At 40.4% G+C, this 19,790-nt stretch overlaps 4 protein-coding genes across 4 annotated transcripts; 2 read left to right on the forward strand and 2 right to left on the reverse strand.

The window, feature by feature from the left end:
* Nucleotides 1-4,509: 4,509 nt before the first annotated feature.
* On the reverse strand, nucleotides 4,510-8,585 carry BO79DRAFT_199764 (uncharacterized protein). The gene is made up of 6 exons (XM_025681441.1): nucleotides 8,486-8,585; nucleotides 8,378-8,394; nucleotides 8,298-8,321; nucleotides 7,826-8,238; nucleotides 7,183-7,758; nucleotides 4,510-6,849 (listed from the first exon to the last, which is right to left on the reverse strand). The coding sequence occupies exons 1-6, from the start codon at nucleotides 8,496-8,498 to the stop codon at nucleotides 4,539-4,541; spliced, it is 3,354 nt and encodes a 1,117-aa protein (XP_025536960.1). The 5' UTR covers nucleotides 8,499-8,585; the 3' UTR covers nucleotides 4,510-4,538.
* A 358-nt stretch (nucleotides 8,586-8,943) lies between these two features.
* On the forward strand, nucleotides 8,944-9,488 carry BO79DRAFT_38760 (uncharacterized protein). The gene has a single exon (XM_025689168.1). The coding sequence runs from the start codon at nucleotides 9,066-9,068 to the stop codon at nucleotides 9,480-9,482; it is 417 nt and encodes a 138-aa protein (XP_025536961.1). The 5' UTR covers nucleotides 8,944-9,065; the 3' UTR covers nucleotides 9,483-9,488.
* Nucleotides 9,489-10,001: 513 nt separating this feature from the next.
* BO79DRAFT_239411 (uncharacterized protein) lies at nucleotides 10,002-12,526 on the reverse strand. The gene is made up of 2 exons (XM_025684918.1): nucleotides 10,220-12,526; nucleotides 10,002-10,164 (listed from the first exon to the last, which is right to left on the reverse strand). Exons 1-2 carry the CDS (start codon nucleotides 12,494-12,496, stop codon nucleotides 10,126-10,128), a joined length of 2,316 nt encoding a protein of 771 aa, XP_025536962.1. The 5' UTR covers nucleotides 12,497-12,526; the 3' UTR covers nucleotides 10,002-10,125.
* Nucleotides 12,527-17,079: 4,553 nt separating this feature from the next.
* On the forward strand, nucleotides 17,080-17,942 carry BO79DRAFT_178043 (thioredoxin). The gene is made up of 2 exons (XM_025679961.1): nucleotides 17,080-17,369; nucleotides 17,459-17,942. The coding sequence occupies exons 1-2, from the start codon at nucleotides 17,347-17,349 to the stop codon at nucleotides 17,754-17,756; spliced, it is 321 nt and encodes a 106-aa protein (XP_025536963.1). The 5' UTR covers nucleotides 17,080-17,346; the 3' UTR covers nucleotides 17,757-17,942.
* The last annotated feature ends 1,848 nt before the right edge of the window (nucleotides 17,943-19,790 follow it).

The raw sequence follows: 19,790 nt of genomic DNA on the forward strand, positions 1-19,790 counted from the left end.
ATATTTATTTTTTAAAATAATTAGTATCTGTAGAATATAATTATAAAATTTATAATAAAAAATTATTAATTATTATTAAATATATAAAAATTTAAAATATTAAACTACACTTTATTCCTGAATTTAAAGTAATTATAAATTATAAAAATCTGGAGTACTTCTATATTTTAAAAAAACTATTTAAAAAATATATTTAATAAAATTTTTTTTTAGTAAGTTTAACTTCTTTTTTATTTACTGAAAAAATATAGAAAATAACTGAATTAATATACTTTCTTAAAAAAATTAAAATATATCTGATTATTAAGATGAATAGATTATTATATAAATTTTTTAATTTTTTTAATTAGAAAAATACTGTAGAATTATTTAAATTAAATTTTTAGAAATAATTTTTATACCTGCTAATATAATATCTTTATAAAAGAAAATTAAGAAATAAGATAATTAATATTAAAAAATTAAATAAATAATCTAGAAGAGTACCCAGAGATTCTTATTTAATCTAGAATTAAAAATTTTTATTTTAAAGTATATAATTAATTTATAAGAAAATTTAATTTTTAAAAAATAAAAATAAATTTTTAATTATAAATTTTTACAGACAGGACTGATATAAAAAATTTATAATTTATTAATAATTAGATATCTAGACTGGAAGCAGATATACTTAATAATAAATTAAAAATATTTCTAATTTAATATAGTATAAAATATATAAATATTTATACAGAACTGTAATACCTGCAGAAGAATAAAAGTTTAATATAAGAAAAAATATAAATTATTAAAATTTTTTTTAATCTCTGAATATCTGTAATAAAATATTAATATAAATTTTATTATTAAATTATTAAAGAATAGTAGTTATATAAATATTCTAGTTATTATAAATTAATTTATAAAAGAAGTAGTATTAGCAGTTATAAAAAAAATAATAATTAAAGACTTAGCTTAAATAGTTCTAAATAATTATATATATTAATATAATTTATTATAGATAATTACCTTTGACTGCAGGATACAGTTTATAAATAAAATTTAAAAATAACTATACTTATTAGTAGATATTAAAAGATAGTTATTTATAATATATTATTTTTAAATAAATAGAACTATTAAACAAGTAAATAATATTATAGAAATTTATTTTTAAATTTATATTTAATATAATTAAAGTAACTGGAGCCAGCTTCTTCTTCTTATTAAATTAATTATTAATATTTAAATTTTAATATTTACTAGTATATTTCTGTTTTTTTTAAGTTATAAATATAAGTTATTTCTTTTTAATTTTATTAAAAATTAATTTATTTTATATAATAAAACCCTCTAAAATTTAATATAAGTAGAAAAATATATTATCTATATTATTAAAAAAACTAATAATTAAATCAGAATATTACTAATATATATTTAATAAAAAGTAGAATAATAAATAAACTAGATATAATTATCTGTTCTAATATACTAGACTAAAAATATAATTTAATTAAATTTAAAAAATATTAATATTAACCAGCCAAGTAAGAAGCTGGACTAGAAAAATATTAAATATTAAATTATTAAAATATTAAATATTTATTCTATCTATTTAGATATACCTGCTGAAATTTATAATATATTTTATATAAATTTATTATATTCAGTAATTATAAATTAATTATTATTTTAATAAAAAAATAATTAGCAGCCTCCAGTTATTTATATTAATAAGAAAAAAAAATACTTAATAAAAATTATCTTAAAAAAAATCTGATAACTAAGAGAATAAAATTAAAAATTTTATTATTAGATTAAATAGATAGACTATATATAAAATATATAAAAATTAATTAAGATTCTTTAAGATACTATTATTACTTATATATAAAAAAATTTTTAAAAAAAATTATAATTAAATCTAGCACACTTCTACCAGAACTAAAAAAGATTTTATTAAATTAAATAATAAAAAAAAAAAAAAAATTATTCAGCTAGTTATTAACACTTTAAAAAATTAATTATTAATATTTTAAAGAGTCAACTACTAATATTCTGAAGAATAATAATAATAATTTTAATTATTTATATAATCAGAAATTAATATAATCTAATAAATCTGGGATTAAGAATACTTATTATCAGAAATAATCTATAAATTACTAGTATAATTATTAAATATTAAAATAAAAATAAAATTAATCAGGCTATAATTAGAACAGATAATATAAGTAATAAATATTATAAAAATTATAAGTATATTTATCTATTATTATTCTCTAATATAATTTTAATTATTTTAAAGAGATAATAAAATAATTTTTTAAACTATAGTAATAAAGAACAGGGAGCTATATAAACTTATTAAATATTATATTTAAATTATAAATTATTCCAGAACTTAGTAAGATTTTAAAATATAAATAAATTTATTTTATTTTATAAAGAGTATCTGGACAGACCAGTAAATTAGAAAATATAATAAATATTAATAAAAAAAGTTTTTAATCTAATAATAAATATAATAAATAAAATTAAAATATAAGCAGAAGCAGACAGAATAAGACTAAAAAATAAATAAAAATAAATAAAATAAGATTAAAATAAAAATAAAAATTAATAGAATTAAATAAGAAACAGGAGAGGAAAAAAAAAAAAAAAAAAAAAAAAAAAAAAAAAAAAAAAAAAAAAAAAGATTATTTTTATATATTTTATATAAAAAAAGAATACAGAAAAAAGTAAATATAATTTAAAAAAAAAATAAAAAAGATAAAAAAAAAATAATAAAAATTTATTTTTTATTATTAGACTTAGAGTGAAGTGAGATCACAGCTTTAAGAGAAATATTAAAAATATATTTTTTATTTATTAAAATTAATAAAATAATTCTATAAGTAATATAGCTGGAACAGAAAATAAGATAAAATTAGAGTAAGAAAAATAATAATATAAAAATAAAAATAAAGAAAATAAATCTTTTTATTCTTATTAAATATAAAAAATAGTAAGTTTATATTTTTATATATATTTATTTTTAGTCTAGACTAGTCTAATATTTAGCTGAGAATATAGACTATTTTATTTATAAATAAAAAAAAAAAAAAAAAAGAAAAAAAAAGAAAAAGAAGATTTTTTTTTATAAAAATTTAAATTAATTATCTGACTAACAGACTGATTAGATAAGTTTATATTAAAAAAAAGATTTTTATTTAAAATAATAAGAAAAATTATATTAGATATATAACTAAAATTAAAATATAAAAAAAGAAGATTCATAAATATCAGATATTTAGAAATAAAAAAAATAAAAATAATATAAAACCTAGAAATTAAGTACTAAAAATAAAAATATAAATAAAAAGATTAAGAACTAAGATAGAATATAAAATTATAATAAAGTAAATTAGTTAAAAATTTAAATTTAAAATATTTTAATTTATAAGTATACTGGCTTCTATATTATTATCTTACTAGAGAAGAAAAGTAATATTATAGAATAAGTTTTTATTAAAAAATTTAATTAATCAGTTTTATTACTACTTATTAATTAAATATAATATATAAAATCTCAGAAGCTCTGAGACTTTATTTTAAATAGTAATTATTTCTTCTTGTCTAACAGGCGATGTACTCTTGGAACCAAGGAGCGACCCCTAACAATATATAATAATTTTAAATAACTATTAATTAATAATAATAGACTGGATTTAGTATACTATTTATAAAATATTAATTTTATATAATAATTATAATTTAGTTTTTTATTATTTTTAATATAATTTTATATAATTTTCAAGATTCTTAATTATAAGAATATATTATTATATGAATAATATAATCAGTAAATTAAAAATATTTATAATTTATATATATTATTTAATCTTATAATATTTTTTTAACTGTAAGTAACAGATATTATTAGTATATAAAATATTAAATAAAGAATTATTTATTCTATTAATAGAATTTAATAAGTGTTATTAAATAATATATAATTTTATAATAATAAGGTATAATTACCCGGTTTAAATAAAATTTATTAATTTAGAATAAAATTTATCTAAGAATAACAGTAAATAATCTTTTTATAATATATAAATAACTGACTATTACTATATATAACTGTTACTAAACTATACAATAACAGTAAATAAATAAGTAATTACTGGTAATAATAGTGAATGATAGTAATACACTATTATTAAATATTATTGAATATACTACTACCCTCACTACACGGCCCTTCGGGCCCCTATGTAGAGAGGCGTCTTTATAATTCTTCAATAAAGCGCACTGGGTGCTAGAGATGTTGCTACTCTCGGGTGTTATGCATCCATCGGCTTTTCAAGACCGCGGCGGAAATATATTTCGTGATCAAGAACACCGGAACTTTGATCAGACATGAGAAATAGTACTTAGCTACTAGTATATAATACACAAAAAATGAAGCGGAGAGGGGCAAAGTCTTCCCAATTACAAGTTATATCATACTGTACATATATCATCAAAATAAAAATCTATTTATACAATCGAACACTGCTTCCCGCCAGCCTAACTCAGATAGTATCATTCCAAACAGCTCCCAAGCGCCTCGCTCTATCCAACTCGAAAGCCAATGCGCAAGCAGTGTTATAAAACGTGTGGAACTCTTCCTTGGACGCAGCAGCATCCCGCGACACATTCTCGGAAGAAACATCAACGTTGGAATCAGCCGACGCAGAACCGTCTGTCATGTCCATGTTCAGGAACAAGTCCGTGGTACGGTACGGGTTGAACGGCCCGCTCTCGTAAAAAGCATAATTGAGCTGCTGGCCACGGAAATCGTACTTGTGAATACGAGTTCCCCGGATATCGCTGACGGGGAGGAAGATGTACTCTGCGGAGCTGTCGGCGGCGTCCCGGGGAAGGATGTCGCGGGGGAGAGTGACTTGTGTGAACGGAGGAAGAGGGAGTTCTCTGTCTGTTGTGGAGGTGCGGGAGAAGAGGCTCCGGAGGGATTCCTCGATGTTTGAGAGGGAGAAGGAGTCGCTGTCCTGGGACTGGGGGAGGAGCTCCCGGGTGAGTTTGCGGGTGAAGCGGAGGTCAAGTCCGTTCTCCGGGAGGAGGTAGTCGACGTTGCTTTCGGAGAGGATAAGTTTTGCGCTGCGCATGGAGAAGTCAGGGGTTGCATCTTCGGGTGTGCTGCTTGTTTTGGCAGTGACTTCTAGCTCGAGTTGGGGGAAGACGCTGGCATTAAGAGCTGATGGGACGAGTCGGAAGCGATAGGATTGTTGGTGCTCGTCCACTGGTTTAGGGGTGAGCGTGCGGAGAAATTGCGCTGCGCGAGGGATGTCGGTGGTGAAGGTCCTTGGGAGTGACATTCTGCCCAGCTGAGAAGCGTTGACCGAGCTCTCTTCGAAGAATGGCTTGCGCAGGAAGAGACATTTGCCGACTGCTGCCGTGATGGATTCATGGAAGTCGGCGCCAGTTTCAGAATGTGCCTGATGAGTGACGGATGATTTCTGTCGAAGTAGCTTGAACAGCTCGTCGGATACCCGAGTTTGATGGTTATCGAACATTACCGTGTCTGAGGGCTTTACCTCGTCAGACTGCGTTGCTGGTGTGGCCCATCGGAACCACGCCTTTTGCCTCTCGAACCATGACGTGTTGTTCTCAGGATCAATGTCATGGACACTGGCTGGCTCAGTTGACGGTAGGTATGTGCTGAACGGTACAGCAGGAGCAGTTCCACTGTAATAGGCAAGGTGCAGGGCCCTACGGGCATTATCTGCATCCTGTTTGTCTTCGGCAAGATAGTAGATTTGGCTTGGCGTATGTGGTGTATTTTGTTCGAATGCTACTCTATAGGTTTTGGTCACCCACGAGAGGAACTCTGGAGTGTAGATGCGGTTGTTGACTTTCGTCTTCGTTTCGTCAGGTGGCAATTCAATGCTTTCTTGTCGAACCCTGGCTATGGCATCGTGTACAATCTCACTGATTGATTCGCAGATACGTTGCATTCCTGTGATCCTCACAAGACCAAGCGAATGCGTAACATCAATCTTTGCGTCGTGCATGTTGGCCAATTCTTCGAAAGAGAAATGCTGCGAACTGAGGAGCAAAGACAGTATATGCGTCGGCAGCTGTATATCTAGTTGACCGACTTCATCAAGGACTCCGAGATGCCAGCAGTCACGGAGTATTCTTTCAGCCAGTAAAAATTTTCCCTTGAGACCTTGCGACGCTGCAACTCTATCGGCGACACCCTTTCGGGAAAGATAACTGCTTTCGAGAAACTCAGAGACTCCGGGCGTCCAGCGTGTGGGCGTCGTCTCTGGTGTTCCGTCCCTGTCCAACTCATTCTCCTTCCATTCTATTATATAGTCCAATAACTGCCGGTAGGTAAATGACGCCTGGAATTCGTTTCGGAGCGCCGTCCAATCGGCAACGGGTAACTTGTGATGAGGTTCATAATCGAGACGGAAACTTTCGACACGAGTTTTGAGCAGCTCGCTATCAACAAATTGATCGTCATTGTCGATTTCCCTCAAAAAGAGAGGAAGGGCATTTTCGTCGGTGACCTCCTTCGGCTCATCCTTGGCTATGCGTAGTCGACGGCGTTGCCGGTCCTTGACCACTACGACCTCACCAGGATTTCCAAGCGAGCTCACAGAAATGGGTACTTTTTTACCCAGTCTCCGTTTGAGTCGGTGGTGCTGGAGACGGTTGTGGCCAGGGGTACGGCGCGAAGATACGCGTTGCGGCGGCGTCTCGTCGTGATTCGCATCAGTTTCGGTGGATTCGAACCGGATAGATACATTATGCCGGCGCAAGGAGGGAGGGAGTAAGCTTGCTCTGCATTCTGGGAGCAGCCGGCAGCCTAGAAGACTTGCTGCACTGTTGGAAGATCGAGACAGCATATGGACCACGAAACCAAATGCACCAGACCGGAGTTCAAGAAAAGCCCGGGATGGAAAGTTGAAGCTCGAATTGATGCAATCTGAACTACCCGCTAGTCCACAAGTGGATTAGCTCATAATGTGGACCCACCCCGAGCATATGGTTATCGGAGACTACGCTTACACGGGGCAGTTATCTACCCCAACATTCTGGTGCCATAAGTGAGAAAACAGACATGTTGAAGAACAGAGGCACGAGTAAAAGTCATAGGGGTATTATCCAAGAGACTGCTTAACGCCACAAAGCACCATACTGAATCACTCCTTGTTCATGACCTCCCAACTTCGCAAATCCTCGCGCACATCGAACTCGGACAGTTCAAATTCCGAACTACGATTCTTCCAAGCCTTGCCTTTGGGATTGTCATACAGTTGCTGTTCTATGCTTCCGCTTTTCCGTGTATGATCAGCGGCTGGGGCAAAGTCTGTTCCTTTCACATCGTTGCGATAATGATTGCTTGAAGAACTCCTTGGTCGCCTCTCAAAATTCGAAGGAGACAATCGATTGTCTGATGAAGCTTGCCTTACGCTTGAGCGCCCATGTGGTGACAGTCGATCTGCCTGATTCTCGACTGATTTCTCTGCACGGGCATCATGCCCATCTGCCCAGCTAATGCTACCGGAGAACAGTTCTTCGATCAGCTTGTCGGCCGGTAAATCATCCGCCCGCGAATTCCAAGACGCGGCCAGTGTGCGGCGGTACATGTCTTGCATATCTGTCACTTCGCGGCTCTGGGTGTTGATCGAGGGAAGCCGGCCCAGATCGTCGTGTTCGCCCTGCTCCGAGGACACAACCCCAGCGATTCCGCCAAAGACCATGGCTGATTTGAGAGGCGGCCTGAATGTCATCAGCAACATGCTCCTCGAAAGTATTGCAGCGCATCCCAGTATAGTATACAACATACGTAATGTAGTTCCGATCCCCTTCGACCTGGCGTGTAGCTATACCAACTTTAAGTGTACTGTTGATCTTGCTATCCTGCATCAAGTATCTCCGGACGATGCCCTCGTCATCGTCACTCTTATCCACATATTCAGAAAGATTGAGTCTGATCCTCCCTAGCAGATTCTTCTCACTGTTCCCCCCTGACGCAAACTCTTGGATGACTTCGAAGTACAATTCGCATTCGTGTAGAGTCTGGTTGCGGTCAATGGTGAGCCTGACCTGCAGGACCTTCTCATAGTTCCAATATGCCCGATGATCTATGATGATCGCCTTATCTGTGTGGCCGTGGTGTTCAGGCGCACTAGATGACGGTAGGCGCCATTTGACGAAAGCGGTACCGCTCACGAGGGGGACATTATTGAGGTCAATGATCTACAACCACCATAGCAGTTAGTTGGTAGGTCATTTGCAATGTGATCAATGGTCCTTACTCTGAGTATCAACTCAAACCGAGGCTGCACCTGGAATTGGCATCTTCAATACTTCCATGGATCGAGCATGATCAACTTACTCTCCGGTTCTTGGGGACTAAAGTTGCATCATTAGCGCAATTGCCAGAAGACATGTCATCCTATTGGGTGACCCGATTTGTTTGATGAGAATAGAATGGGTAACATACCGAAGGCCTGCATGATTGGCAAGCCCGGAGCGAAGTAAACAGACCTGTATCACCTGTCTTTCATCTATTCGAGTGACCGGGTAGCTTCACGACATCCTGAGAGGCGCTGCCGGTCGAGGCCCTCCCCGAACCCCCACATCCGGAGCCAAGGCGGCGAGCTTCCCCCTGACGGCAGGAACTGACCGCCTGAACGTATCTAATCAGGATCACGTACGCGCTAACGTTCGAGGCTTGCAAAGATGAACGCTTTGGTGGATATTTAGAGGCAGTATAGACAGCCTCCAAGTACTAGTAACTGTAAGGACAAGCCAGTTATTGCTGCGAGCCGTAAAGGAAGCTCATTGGAATACAAATGGAGCTGCGGGGCACCGTCTCGGATCAGGTGACCATTAATGGCGGTGAACCGGCAGATGGCAGTAATGGCAACTGACAAAATCCCAGGAACATTCAAGAACTCTCATCACCTCAGTTTCCAATAACCTGCGAAATCTCACTATTTTCTGGCACAATTTACCCTATTGAACTCGAGTTTTGTATATGGTTGTCCAGTAAACGCTCGTTCTCAACAGCCTACATCAATATGGATCAACAACTCCCTCTCTCTCCGCCTTCTGAGCCGACGCCTTCTCCCACAGCCAAGGCGGTCCCGCAGGACTCCCCTGTCCGCACCACTGCGATTCACGAACTGCTACCTGAGATTCGTATTCCGGGCGAACCATTACCGCCGCACAAATACCACCCAGTTACTTGCACTCCCATCGATGAAGAAGAAATACGCTCCCAGATTGAACAACTACGCCAGGAATATCCGACACCAGAAGCGGCCCTGAAGGCGCAAGAAGAAGCTGCCAGGGAAGTGAGGCAAAAGCTGGAAGATGCCGAGAAGAAGCGCGAAGAAGTGCAGAAAGCTATGGACAAGAAGATCAAGGAACGCAACACAGAGATGAAGGTCTTGTCCAAATACCAAGAAGTCAAGACTTCGAACATTGCGTCTTAAATAATGTGTTCGGTCAGATAAGCTTTACACAAACCATGCAGACATATTCATACATGGCCATCAACAAAAGGGCACCGCCAGTCTTCTCAGAGGGGACAAATACAATGAGAGATGAATCATTGTGCGACCTCGAAACCCGGACGACTAGCAGATGGCGCCGAGCAGGTTGAACTCCTCTTTGAGCCGCTCTACTGGAATTGGCACCCAGTGATGGGATGAATAAGCCATACCGTGTGCTCGGCTTCATTCAGGATTTTTTTTCTCCAAAAACCCGGCGTGACAGATTTGAATACGGTTCGGCTTCGATGGAGATCTCTTCTACGGCTCGGAAAACATACTGGCAAATCGAGCTACTTCCTATACAAGGCTTGGAGGCAATCAGGAAGTGTTCATCCATGAACACCGCGATGAGTTGATCTTGCGATTACGGCAAAGCCAGCTCCACACCAGGAACGGCGATAGGAGGTCTTATGACTATGGATGTGCTAATATTAAGACATCGTCTGTACTTGACGTTGAATCGGCAGCACAAGCGTCGTGAACATTGAATGCATCAACATCAAACACATAATTACTCATAGGATTAAAGTAGACTCGTTGTCCATCAGATCGTATATCCTTCAAATATCACGCCTCATTACATTCACAGCGATCCCAAGACCTTAACCAAAGCGGGAAGCAACTATGAAAAGTTAGTCTGTGGCTCACTGTGCGGTTGTTGTTTAGAAGAAACTTACCTCGGAAGCGTCCTCAACGAGTACTTGCGTTTCGTTGACAAACTTCGAAGTCAACAAGTCGTTGGCATTTCCAAGGAGACCGCCGATTTCGCCAAGCATTTCGGGTGTAAGGATAGGCGCAACTTCACTCAGGATCGGCGAAACTTCGTCGATGAGGTTGCTCGTCTCATTGACGAAACTAGGTGTCAACAGGTTCGTTGCGTTACCCAGCAAGTAGTTCACCTTCGTGAGGAGAGCAGGAGTGATTGCAGGTGCCACACTATCGATCAGATTCTGGGTCTCTTCAACGAACTTGGTGGTCAAGAGCTTGTTGGCGTTGCCGAGAAGTCCGCCGACCTCGCCGAGCAACTCAGGTGTGATGACTGGCGAGAGATCGTCGATCAATCCTTGCGTCTCATTGACAAACTTCGCTGTCAATAGGGAGTTCGCATTGTCGAGCAATCCTGAGACCTCTGATAGCAATTGAGGTGTGATGACCGGTGAAAGATCGCCAATTAAGCTACGGGTCTCCTTGACGAAATCGGTCGTCAGGAGGTCGTTCGCATTGCCAACCAATGTTTGGGTCTCATCAACGAATCCGGTAGTCAGCAGAGAGTTGGCGTTGCCCAAGAGACTGCCAACTTCCTTTAGAAGAGCAGGTGTCAAGACTGGAGCCACGGCGCCAATCAAGCCCTGAGTCTCGTTGACGAATGTCGGTGTGAGCAGGTCATTGGCATTGCCCAACAAGCCAGCAACCTCTGCGAGAACAGCTGGTGTAAGTACAGGGGCAACGGCGCCGATCAAGCTCTTGGTTTCCTTCACGAAGTCGGTGGTCAACAGGTTATTAGCGTTGCCCAGGACAGAGTTGATCTCCTTGAACAATTCGGGGGTCAGGTTAGGAGCAACAGTTTCGATCAAAGATTGAGTCTCATTGACAAAGCCTGGTGTCAAGAGGCCATTGGCATTGCTGAGGACCGAGTTGATCTCCTTGAACAGTTCTGGTGTCAAATTAGGCGCGACTGTATCAATCAAAGATGTTGTCTCCTTGACGAAGTTTGCAGTCAACAAGCTGTTGGCATTAGTCAATAGCGTGTTGACTTCCTTCAGCAGTTCTGGAGTCAGGATCGGGCCGACCGCGCTGATGAGCGACTTCGTTTCCTTAACGAAGTCTGCAGTCAGGAGATCATTGGCGTTGTTAAGCAGCGTGCCAACCTCACCAAGTAAATCTGGTGTCAGTACAGGAGAGACAGCTTCGATAAGCTCACGTGTCTCCTTCACGAAGTCGGCTGTCAACAAGTTGTTTGCATTGCCAATCAGGCCGTTAACCTCCTTGACAAACTCAGCAGTCAACAGGTTGTTGCCATTATCAAGCAAGGTAGAGACCTTCTTGAACAATTGTGGCGTGACGAGCGGACCAACCGAGTTGATCAGTTGCTGGGTCTCGTTCACAAAGTTCGGCGTCAATAGGCTGTTTGCATTGTTGAGGAGACCGGTCAATTCTGTGATCAACTGCTTGGTGAGCAGGTTGTACGCAGTGTCGATCAATGACTTCGTCTGGTCGGTAGTCTTGTCATCGAACAGATATGCAAAGTGGTTGAAGAACGACTCAACATTCTTCAAGAATGTTGGCGACAAGAGACCCAGGAGGCCATCGAGGCCATCACCAATGTCCGTTAAAAGATTTCCGGAAGAGCCGCCTGCGGATGATGAAGAACTCGTCGTTGCGGAAGACGCGCTGTCCTGCGTGGAGGTGGCAGACTGACCAAGACCTGCTGCTGAGGGGGATGCGGCAGCAGTGCTGCTTGCTCCAGTATTTTGGCTGGAGCCACCACCAAGGATTCCACCCACCAGTCCACCAAGAAGATCTCCTCCCTGTGACTGGGTGGCGGTTGTTTGGCTTGTCGATTCCGGAGCTGCGGCTGTTTGCTGTACGGCACTGGGGGTGGTTTGCTGACCAGCTACATCGGCAGATGGCTGCTGGTTACCAGTGTCTGTGTTTGTGTTTGTGTTTGCGTTTGACTGCTGAGTGGCAGCATTCGCGTTTTGCTGGTCGGCACTAGCATCGTTGTCTGGCTGCTGCTTGGTACTGGCCGTCTGTTCGGATGCACCAGTTGCTGCCGCCGACGCTGCCGCCGCCGCAGTTGCCTCTGCTGCTGCAGTTGTTTGTGCTGCAACATGTTCCTCAGGTGCCGGGCTCCCCTGTGTAGAGATAGCCACTGATGAGGAAACCTGGGCCGGAGTTGCCAGCGAAGTGCTGGAAAGCAAAAGGGCGGAAAGAAGGGCCGACGAGACGCGCATGTTGAGGGTGCTCTCCACCAGGGAATGCCAGCAATTGACGACGGACGAGTCAGGGTCCAGATCAATGCAGATGGCAGGGCTCCTTTTATGCCTGCAGATACACGGCAGCCACCCGCGCTCTCCACATCGATCCAAATATCGAGACAAGGCCGAGGGCTGTCCTTAACCCCACATGTGAAATGACTAGGACGTGCTGGGGCGTCTCATAATAGCCATACTACCGAGACCATGCGGATTGGCCTCGTCCTAACCTAACGGGGATAATTCCTTTTCGGTCCCTGGTCAAGGACAACGTGACGATCGTCCGTATTGGACCACCAGATGAGTACCCGAACTGGCTACCCACCGCAGGGGAATGCTCCTCTGATCCAACCGAGTAGATGGTTTGATCTGGAGCAGCCTATGCTTGTCGGAGTGAACCGTGCACCTTAAGCTGCGTTAGGGGCACTTAGCCTTGCGGGGGGGCGAATGAATGGGAAGGGAAATTACGAGGTGCACTTAGGATCATGGTTTGGCTCCCGATATGGGCTTATTTTTCCGCTCTAACTTCCTGGGTACCTCGGTGATCGACACCAAAGCCCATCATTTTGAGTCAAGCGAGCATCTGACAAAATTTGCCCTTGCGGCTATGATGCCATGTCGCAATTGACTCCGCGGTGGGTGTTGACACCCAAACAGTGATTGGATGTGCCTTGGGAAATAGGAGTCCTAGTTCCTGGCTAAGGCGTGTGACCTGGGAGGTCCACTCTTTCGACTGTTACCCAGTGGCAGTGTTCGCCGTTCACGTTGGTTATCAGGTTGGAAGCTGTGGGTGACTATCACCTAAGCCATCTACGGCAAATGTTCTCCGACTTGACTTTGCGGGGACGGGTGGAAACAATAGTAGTTTACCGGTAGAACCTGGGTCTCCAGTGATGGACGCTAACTACAGTGTACTCGCACGAGTAGTCGTTGGAATGCCCTCAGTGCAATGGCCAACATAAGTGCCCAACCCACCCGCAGCAGCGAGGTTGCACTCGGAGTCCGCGAAACAGCGCAAGGAGCAGTTGCCGTGCTGCGAGGTTCGGCAAGAGAGATGCTCGGTAACATGTGAAGTAGCAATGGCCCTGGCTACTGGAGTTGGCGAGCGGGCAGTTGGCGATTTAGGTTTCCCCCTCGGACTCGGTCTAAATTAGCTTGATGATCGACGGCGACCATCAAGCGGGGTTGGCGCCGTGGTTCCTCGACAACCACACGAAGGATTTCTTGGTCAAACTGGGGAAGGAATGGGTCAGGGCACACCCATAACCGTTGGTTCTGAGTTGGCTATCATCTATTGAGCATGGTCCCCTCCCGCATTTTCACATCGCCAGTCAACACAAGATCCCTCTCGGTCGCGAGTCATTCTTTTCAACGTCATGACAGTGCATCAATTGAAGAAAGAAACGGAATGTTACATTACTGGACCTGCATAATAAAATTTTCCACGATGCAGTGTGCGGGCTATTTTATGCAGATGGTGGCCTCCACACCCGCATTAACTTTGCGTAACTCCGAGGTATTCCCTCTCACCACCCGAACATCTCACCTCATCCTTCATATCCAGAGCAATGTCTCATCCTAGGATTTCATGATTTCAAAAATCTGATTTCAGAAGCCAATTGATCTTTCACGGCTCCAAAAGATTGTGATCCGCAGCGACGACCGCACCAGCCACCACCGACCTTGGGATGTCAAGAAGATGAGACAACCAAGGGGGAGCTACCCTATCTCTGGTAGATCGCATATTGCAGACTAAAACATTGTGCTACATGACACAGTGCAGACCTTACTTCCAGACTACCACGCCCTCAGAGGCAAAAGCAGGAATTGGAACTGGCAAGGAGAAAGTCATTTGACGGCTCGGGCCCTACTTTCTCGATCAGCAAGGGAGGCCGATCTTGCCGCATCCCAAAACGTGCTGACTCACTTCCATTTCTGTCGTAGATAACCAGATAAGTTTTCTACCACGATGATAATTATAGACACTTTCTAGATCCCATGGAATCATCCAGGTACGAGAAGTTAATTCATCGCTATTCCAGTTGTTCTGGTTTATTATTTGCAGGATGGTGTGCGTGTGTGGTGGTGGTCTGGGTTGGGTTGGGCCCAAAAATCAGACCGGATCTACTTCCGCTCTATTTTGTAACGGTAGCCTGCTTCAGTGGATGGCCCAAATATGGAGTCAAGTCGGTTGGATGATCTGCTACTTAGTTTTTCTCCTTAATTCTTATTCCTCTGTTTTGCGGGAAATCCTTTTCTCTCCTTCCTGCTGCACTGTTGGTTATCACAAAGGGGCAGCTATATCTTTGAGGTTGTTTCAAGCTGACGATGCGAAATTCAGGGTCATCTTATCGCCTTTTCATTCTCTTATCTAGTTCTACTCGGTTCTAGATGCGTTGTCTATCTTTCTAAGTGCTTGATCCAACAACCTTAAGCGGAATATGTAATGTATTCTACGGGTCCTGTTCATTCCTTCACCGGGGCTCATCCGTCCATGCATATCAAAATGGAATACTTAGGAGCCGGTGTTTCACACATAGCCCTATTACCCGTTAAGAGCTCACCTATATACCATCTCAGGCTAGGGCACTGCTAGCTATAGCAGACTTTTCGGGGGTAGACGCACTAAATGAGTCCTCCAACACATTGCGTGATTTATTCATCGAAACGATTTTTGAGCAGACGGAAACTACTTGCCATTTTTCTTACTGGTCTATTCAACACTGATATCGCATACACCTGCCGCAGGATTTTCAGGAACTAAGTACTTGGCGATGGTCCTTGGTGTCGTCTCATAGCAGCATTCTATACAGCTTAATTCAAAATTCGCATTTTTGTTCTCATATCCAATCGAGCCTGCTAGGTAAAATGCTAGGTATACGAATACTTCACCAGTTGAAGCAAGAATGTGGCCCTAGACGCTATCTTCCTCGAACTACAGAGACTTGCAACATTGCATGCTACAACGTAGGAAGGTCTTCGCCGCAGCTAGACTTAGCTAAACTGCATGCAAAGAGATAATAATAAAAGGAGTGTCGCAGCTGGCTACATAGCTACCTGCGAGTGACCCTCCTATCTCTCTCCGTCTTCCACTGCATACTTCCTACTTGCCTGTTCCTTCCTCCTGATATGTGTAGCCTTCCCCGCTGACTTAGATTGGACGTGTTCGGGTTCACTACTCATCATCTTCAACCGCTATCCCCATTTTCCTGAAGCCAACGTGTTTCTGGCTTCGCTAGGTATATTCAGGGTAGGGGTCGAGTCCGACCTGACCGAACCGCTTGAGCAGGCCTGTCCGCAATATGTAGTCAGCGATGTAGCGGTTCGCCTGTGGAACTACCTGCCAGTAATTCCCGGTAAGAGATACTCTTTTACAGTGAAGACGAGGAAGCCTGAATGTATAATTTACTCTACCTCTTTTAGCATGTTTATTGAGCCAGTATCTTTGTTGAGACATTCACTGCAGCCAGACAGGTGTCAATTGATCCTTTGCCTCCTCTTCTTCCTACGTGGTCTCTGACGACCACCTGTGTTAACCATCCAACTCGGACTTGGAAGAGTAAGATCTGATAGAATATGAAACAGCAAGATTGATAAATACGAAGTGGTTCAGACTTGATTCTTACCCAACTGAGCGTTTCTACAGTCTAATTGATATGTCTCTCATTTTTCTTGCATGCTTAAAAGGTGATGAAAGAAAGCATCGACTAGAGCTTGCGAATATTACTCTATCCTTTACTTTTGTACTTCTCTCCCTCTCCATTCTCTTTTTGCTCTGATATAAACACTTGATATACGTAACTTGCGTCACAAGGGTATAGGTAAGTTTGGGATGTTGGTGTGGTGAGCCTGAGGTACTACAAACCAGGTCCAGATTGGTAATATGTCTTGTTGACTCTGCCTCTACAAGTCTTAAGTCAACGCGATTGATCTTGATAGGTAAGTTACATCTCTTTTCTCGGGTAAGGAACTGAAGAAGCTTCTTTCTCTTCCATCTTCGAGCATCCGTCAGAGGGCATGTCGAACATCTGCCAGTGGTTATATGTCTCTCTTGTACTTAATAGGGACTTCTTCGAGCACTTTACATGTGAGTTATGTGACCTTCATATAGTGGAACGAAGTTTGAAAAGTCATGCCCTACCCTTTCCCGAGTAACACAGTACTAATCAATATTCAACATCATTAGAGATAGGAACTAGCTTGAGTAAATATATTTAAAAAGGAAAGATGGGTCATCTATATTTGATTTTGGACCTAGCTCTACACAAGTAGTAGTGTTGTTTCGCTCAAACATTCTTTGCAAATACCTCAGCCTTCCAAGTAAATTACCACTACATAATCACATCTCAGGAAATACCTCAACAATCTTCATCTCTGGAAGAGCTGAGATAGATCTCTGCACGGCTAAAGGAGGGGCAGATCTATCCCGTGAATTAAGTGGGGGGTTCAGGCTGACGATGCATTAGTGGATATTATCAACCGCGATGATTCGACCACAACGGCTGTTCAGCTATTCAGCTGCTCAGCCGTACAGTTCAACAACAAATCCAATCCATTTTCCATTTCAACAAACGCGAGGGCCTAAGCGAAGTGGGGTTACATACGATTCGAGTTGAGGATTATGATATCAGTGACAAACTCAGCTTGATGTTGGTAACTATAAAACCCCCATTCATCTCCCTCCCGTCACGACTGTGTTTTTCCTTTTAAACATCAACCTCCTTTACTATCCAAACCGTGGCTACTAGAAACCCAACTACTAGCACCACTTATTCTTACCGTTATCCTCCACTCCCAAATTCAATTCTTATCAAAAACCTTTCTGCATCATGCCTGTTCCTGCTATTGAGAGGTATGACCTTTTTTTAATCATCCTAAACATATCCTCATCAACTTCCAAATAAATAAGTAACTGACCATGCTCCTCTTCTACACTATCAGTCTCTCCGACTTCCGAGCCCTCATTAACTCAGGCAATGTGGTAATTGTCGACTTCTGGGCTACATGGTGTGGTCCTTGCAGAATGATCAGTCCAATCTTCGAACAACTGGCCTCTAGTCTTGAGTCGAGCGCGATCAAGTTCGCTAAAATCGATACTGATACCCAGCCTGAGATTGCCGAAGAAGCTGGAATCAGAACCTTGCCTACTTTTATGGTGTTTAAAAATGGCCAGAAAGTGGACGAACTGGTGGGTGCTAGTCCCCAAGGCCTGCACGCGCTTATTCAGCGCCATGCATGAGTCTGGGTAAACTATATACTACCAGGTTGTGCTATGTATTTGAGCAAGAAAGGCCTTTGTGTGAAGCGAGATGAGATTGCTATATCTGATATGTGTATTTGTCTTGAATCACTTGCTGGTTCTCTTCTCACTTGGTTTTGTTGATAGCCTAAGTTTCGATTCTTATACCAGGAACTAAACGTAAATAACATACGATAAATGATCTCGTTTAGTGGTAAAAGAAGATCTAAATAGTATACTAATAGCTGTCGCTAATGATAGTACAGACGTATATAATATACTTAAGTAGGACTATATCACTGTAGAATCACGTTCAATCATAAGTAGTCAGGCAGGTGTTATAACACTGGTTCTATAGTAGTACAGACATACTATAGACAAGAGATTGTTTGAAGAGCTCGAAGAGCGAGCCTATCATCTGATAGACTATCAACTTTGTGGCATAAAGTGATCATGAAAACTATTCCATGCCTTATCTAGCCCAACTAATACCCCTTCCTCACGCAGCTGAACATACCCAAGCCCATCACATCCCTTTGCTTTACTCACAACTACTACTTAATCCAGAAGCACCATGCTTCTATCCTATCCAGCTATACAAACCACGAACCAATACCCATATCTCAAAGCTAGACCCATGTGTCCAGTAACTCCGTCAGATCAACGATCTTGAAACACAATGAGATCCTGGACAACCACATATAACCTTGGAGACAAGCTTTTGATGAAGACAGGAAAGAGATAAAAACCCTAATATCGAGACTCACCCAAAGTCACGTCTCTTACTAGAAGAGAATAACATATAAGTCAAAGAAACTTCCGTGAATACGACTCAATGGTGTTTGTTAGACTTGAAACATGTCATTGCGGGTCACTAGCAGTCCTGACGGAAATGAGGGGTTTCATGCTTGTCTTTATCTTGACTTCTTGGGGAGGTTAATTACAAGGGAGTAGGTATATGTGTGTGAGTGTGTGTTACTTCCTGTTCTTTATCATTATCATCATCCCATGATTCATGCTTGGTGTTAGTGAGTTTGGTGCTGAGATGCATATTTCGAAAATTGGGTTCATCGTGTAGTAGGTCCATCGAGCATGATTGAAATACGAAGTAGCTTATGAAAATGTATATTTCACGTGTCCACTATACTCTTTACTACTACTAAAAACCATATATGAGATTTTAGTAGTTTTTTGGATAGGTAGAATCAAGTTAGATTTCGGTTAAGATACTTTAGTAGTCACCAATGAATCTAACCATCTCACCTTCTCCATAAGACTCAGTCTTAGCCATTGAAATCCCACATCTCTGACTCTTGGAATTTATTAGAGGTTATTTTTATACCTTTGCTATCCCCATATCTTTGAATGACATCTCGTCCGGATACATACTATTGATTCTTAGAACTTCACGCATGCTTGACTGAGACTTTCGAAAGAACTTTATCCTATAGATTAGCCAACACGTGATGAATCAGTACTTTATCTCAAAATTTCTTTCAAAGCTGAATTTAACTTTCTTTCCTGAAAGAAAGCTTCGTGTGGCTGTGTAACAACTCAATCCGTGACGTTGGCTGTACAAGCTTCATAATAAGATGTAGAGTTTTACCGTTGGTCTGCAGAATTTGTATGCTCAATCTTAGACTTGCCACTGGTCTTGGCAGTTGGTTAAGTTTCAAAGCTAATCGTGAGTAATATGGCTTGGGAGAAAGGTAAACTTGAGAGTTGGTGCTAATTGGGTTGGAGTTACTTAGAGATTCGAAGGTAAAAGTACTAAGTGGTCTATATCTGGTGCCATTATTTAGCTGATGCGCTGGAAGGAGTGTCAGTATGGGAAGCATAAAAAGGACTGAGTAATAAGTAATATGTATTTATCGAGTGATTGAGTCTTTTAGTTTCACTTAGCTCGTGCAGACTAATAGTGTATTGCAGTCCCTCTGCTCCTTTTTCGCTTGCTCTGCTAGCCATAGTAAATGCTCACCTAGACATCAAAGAAAAAGAAAATTATCGCGATGAACACCATTCGGGATCATTAAC

The sequence above is a fragment of the Aspergillus costaricaensis genome (assembly GCF_003184835.1).
Source record: "Aspergillus costaricaensis CBS 115574 unplaced genomic scaffold BO79scaffold_27, whole genome shotgun sequence".
NCBI classification, from domain to species: Eukaryota; Fungi; Ascomycota; class Eurotiomycetes; order Eurotiales; family Aspergillaceae; genus Aspergillus; species Aspergillus costaricensis.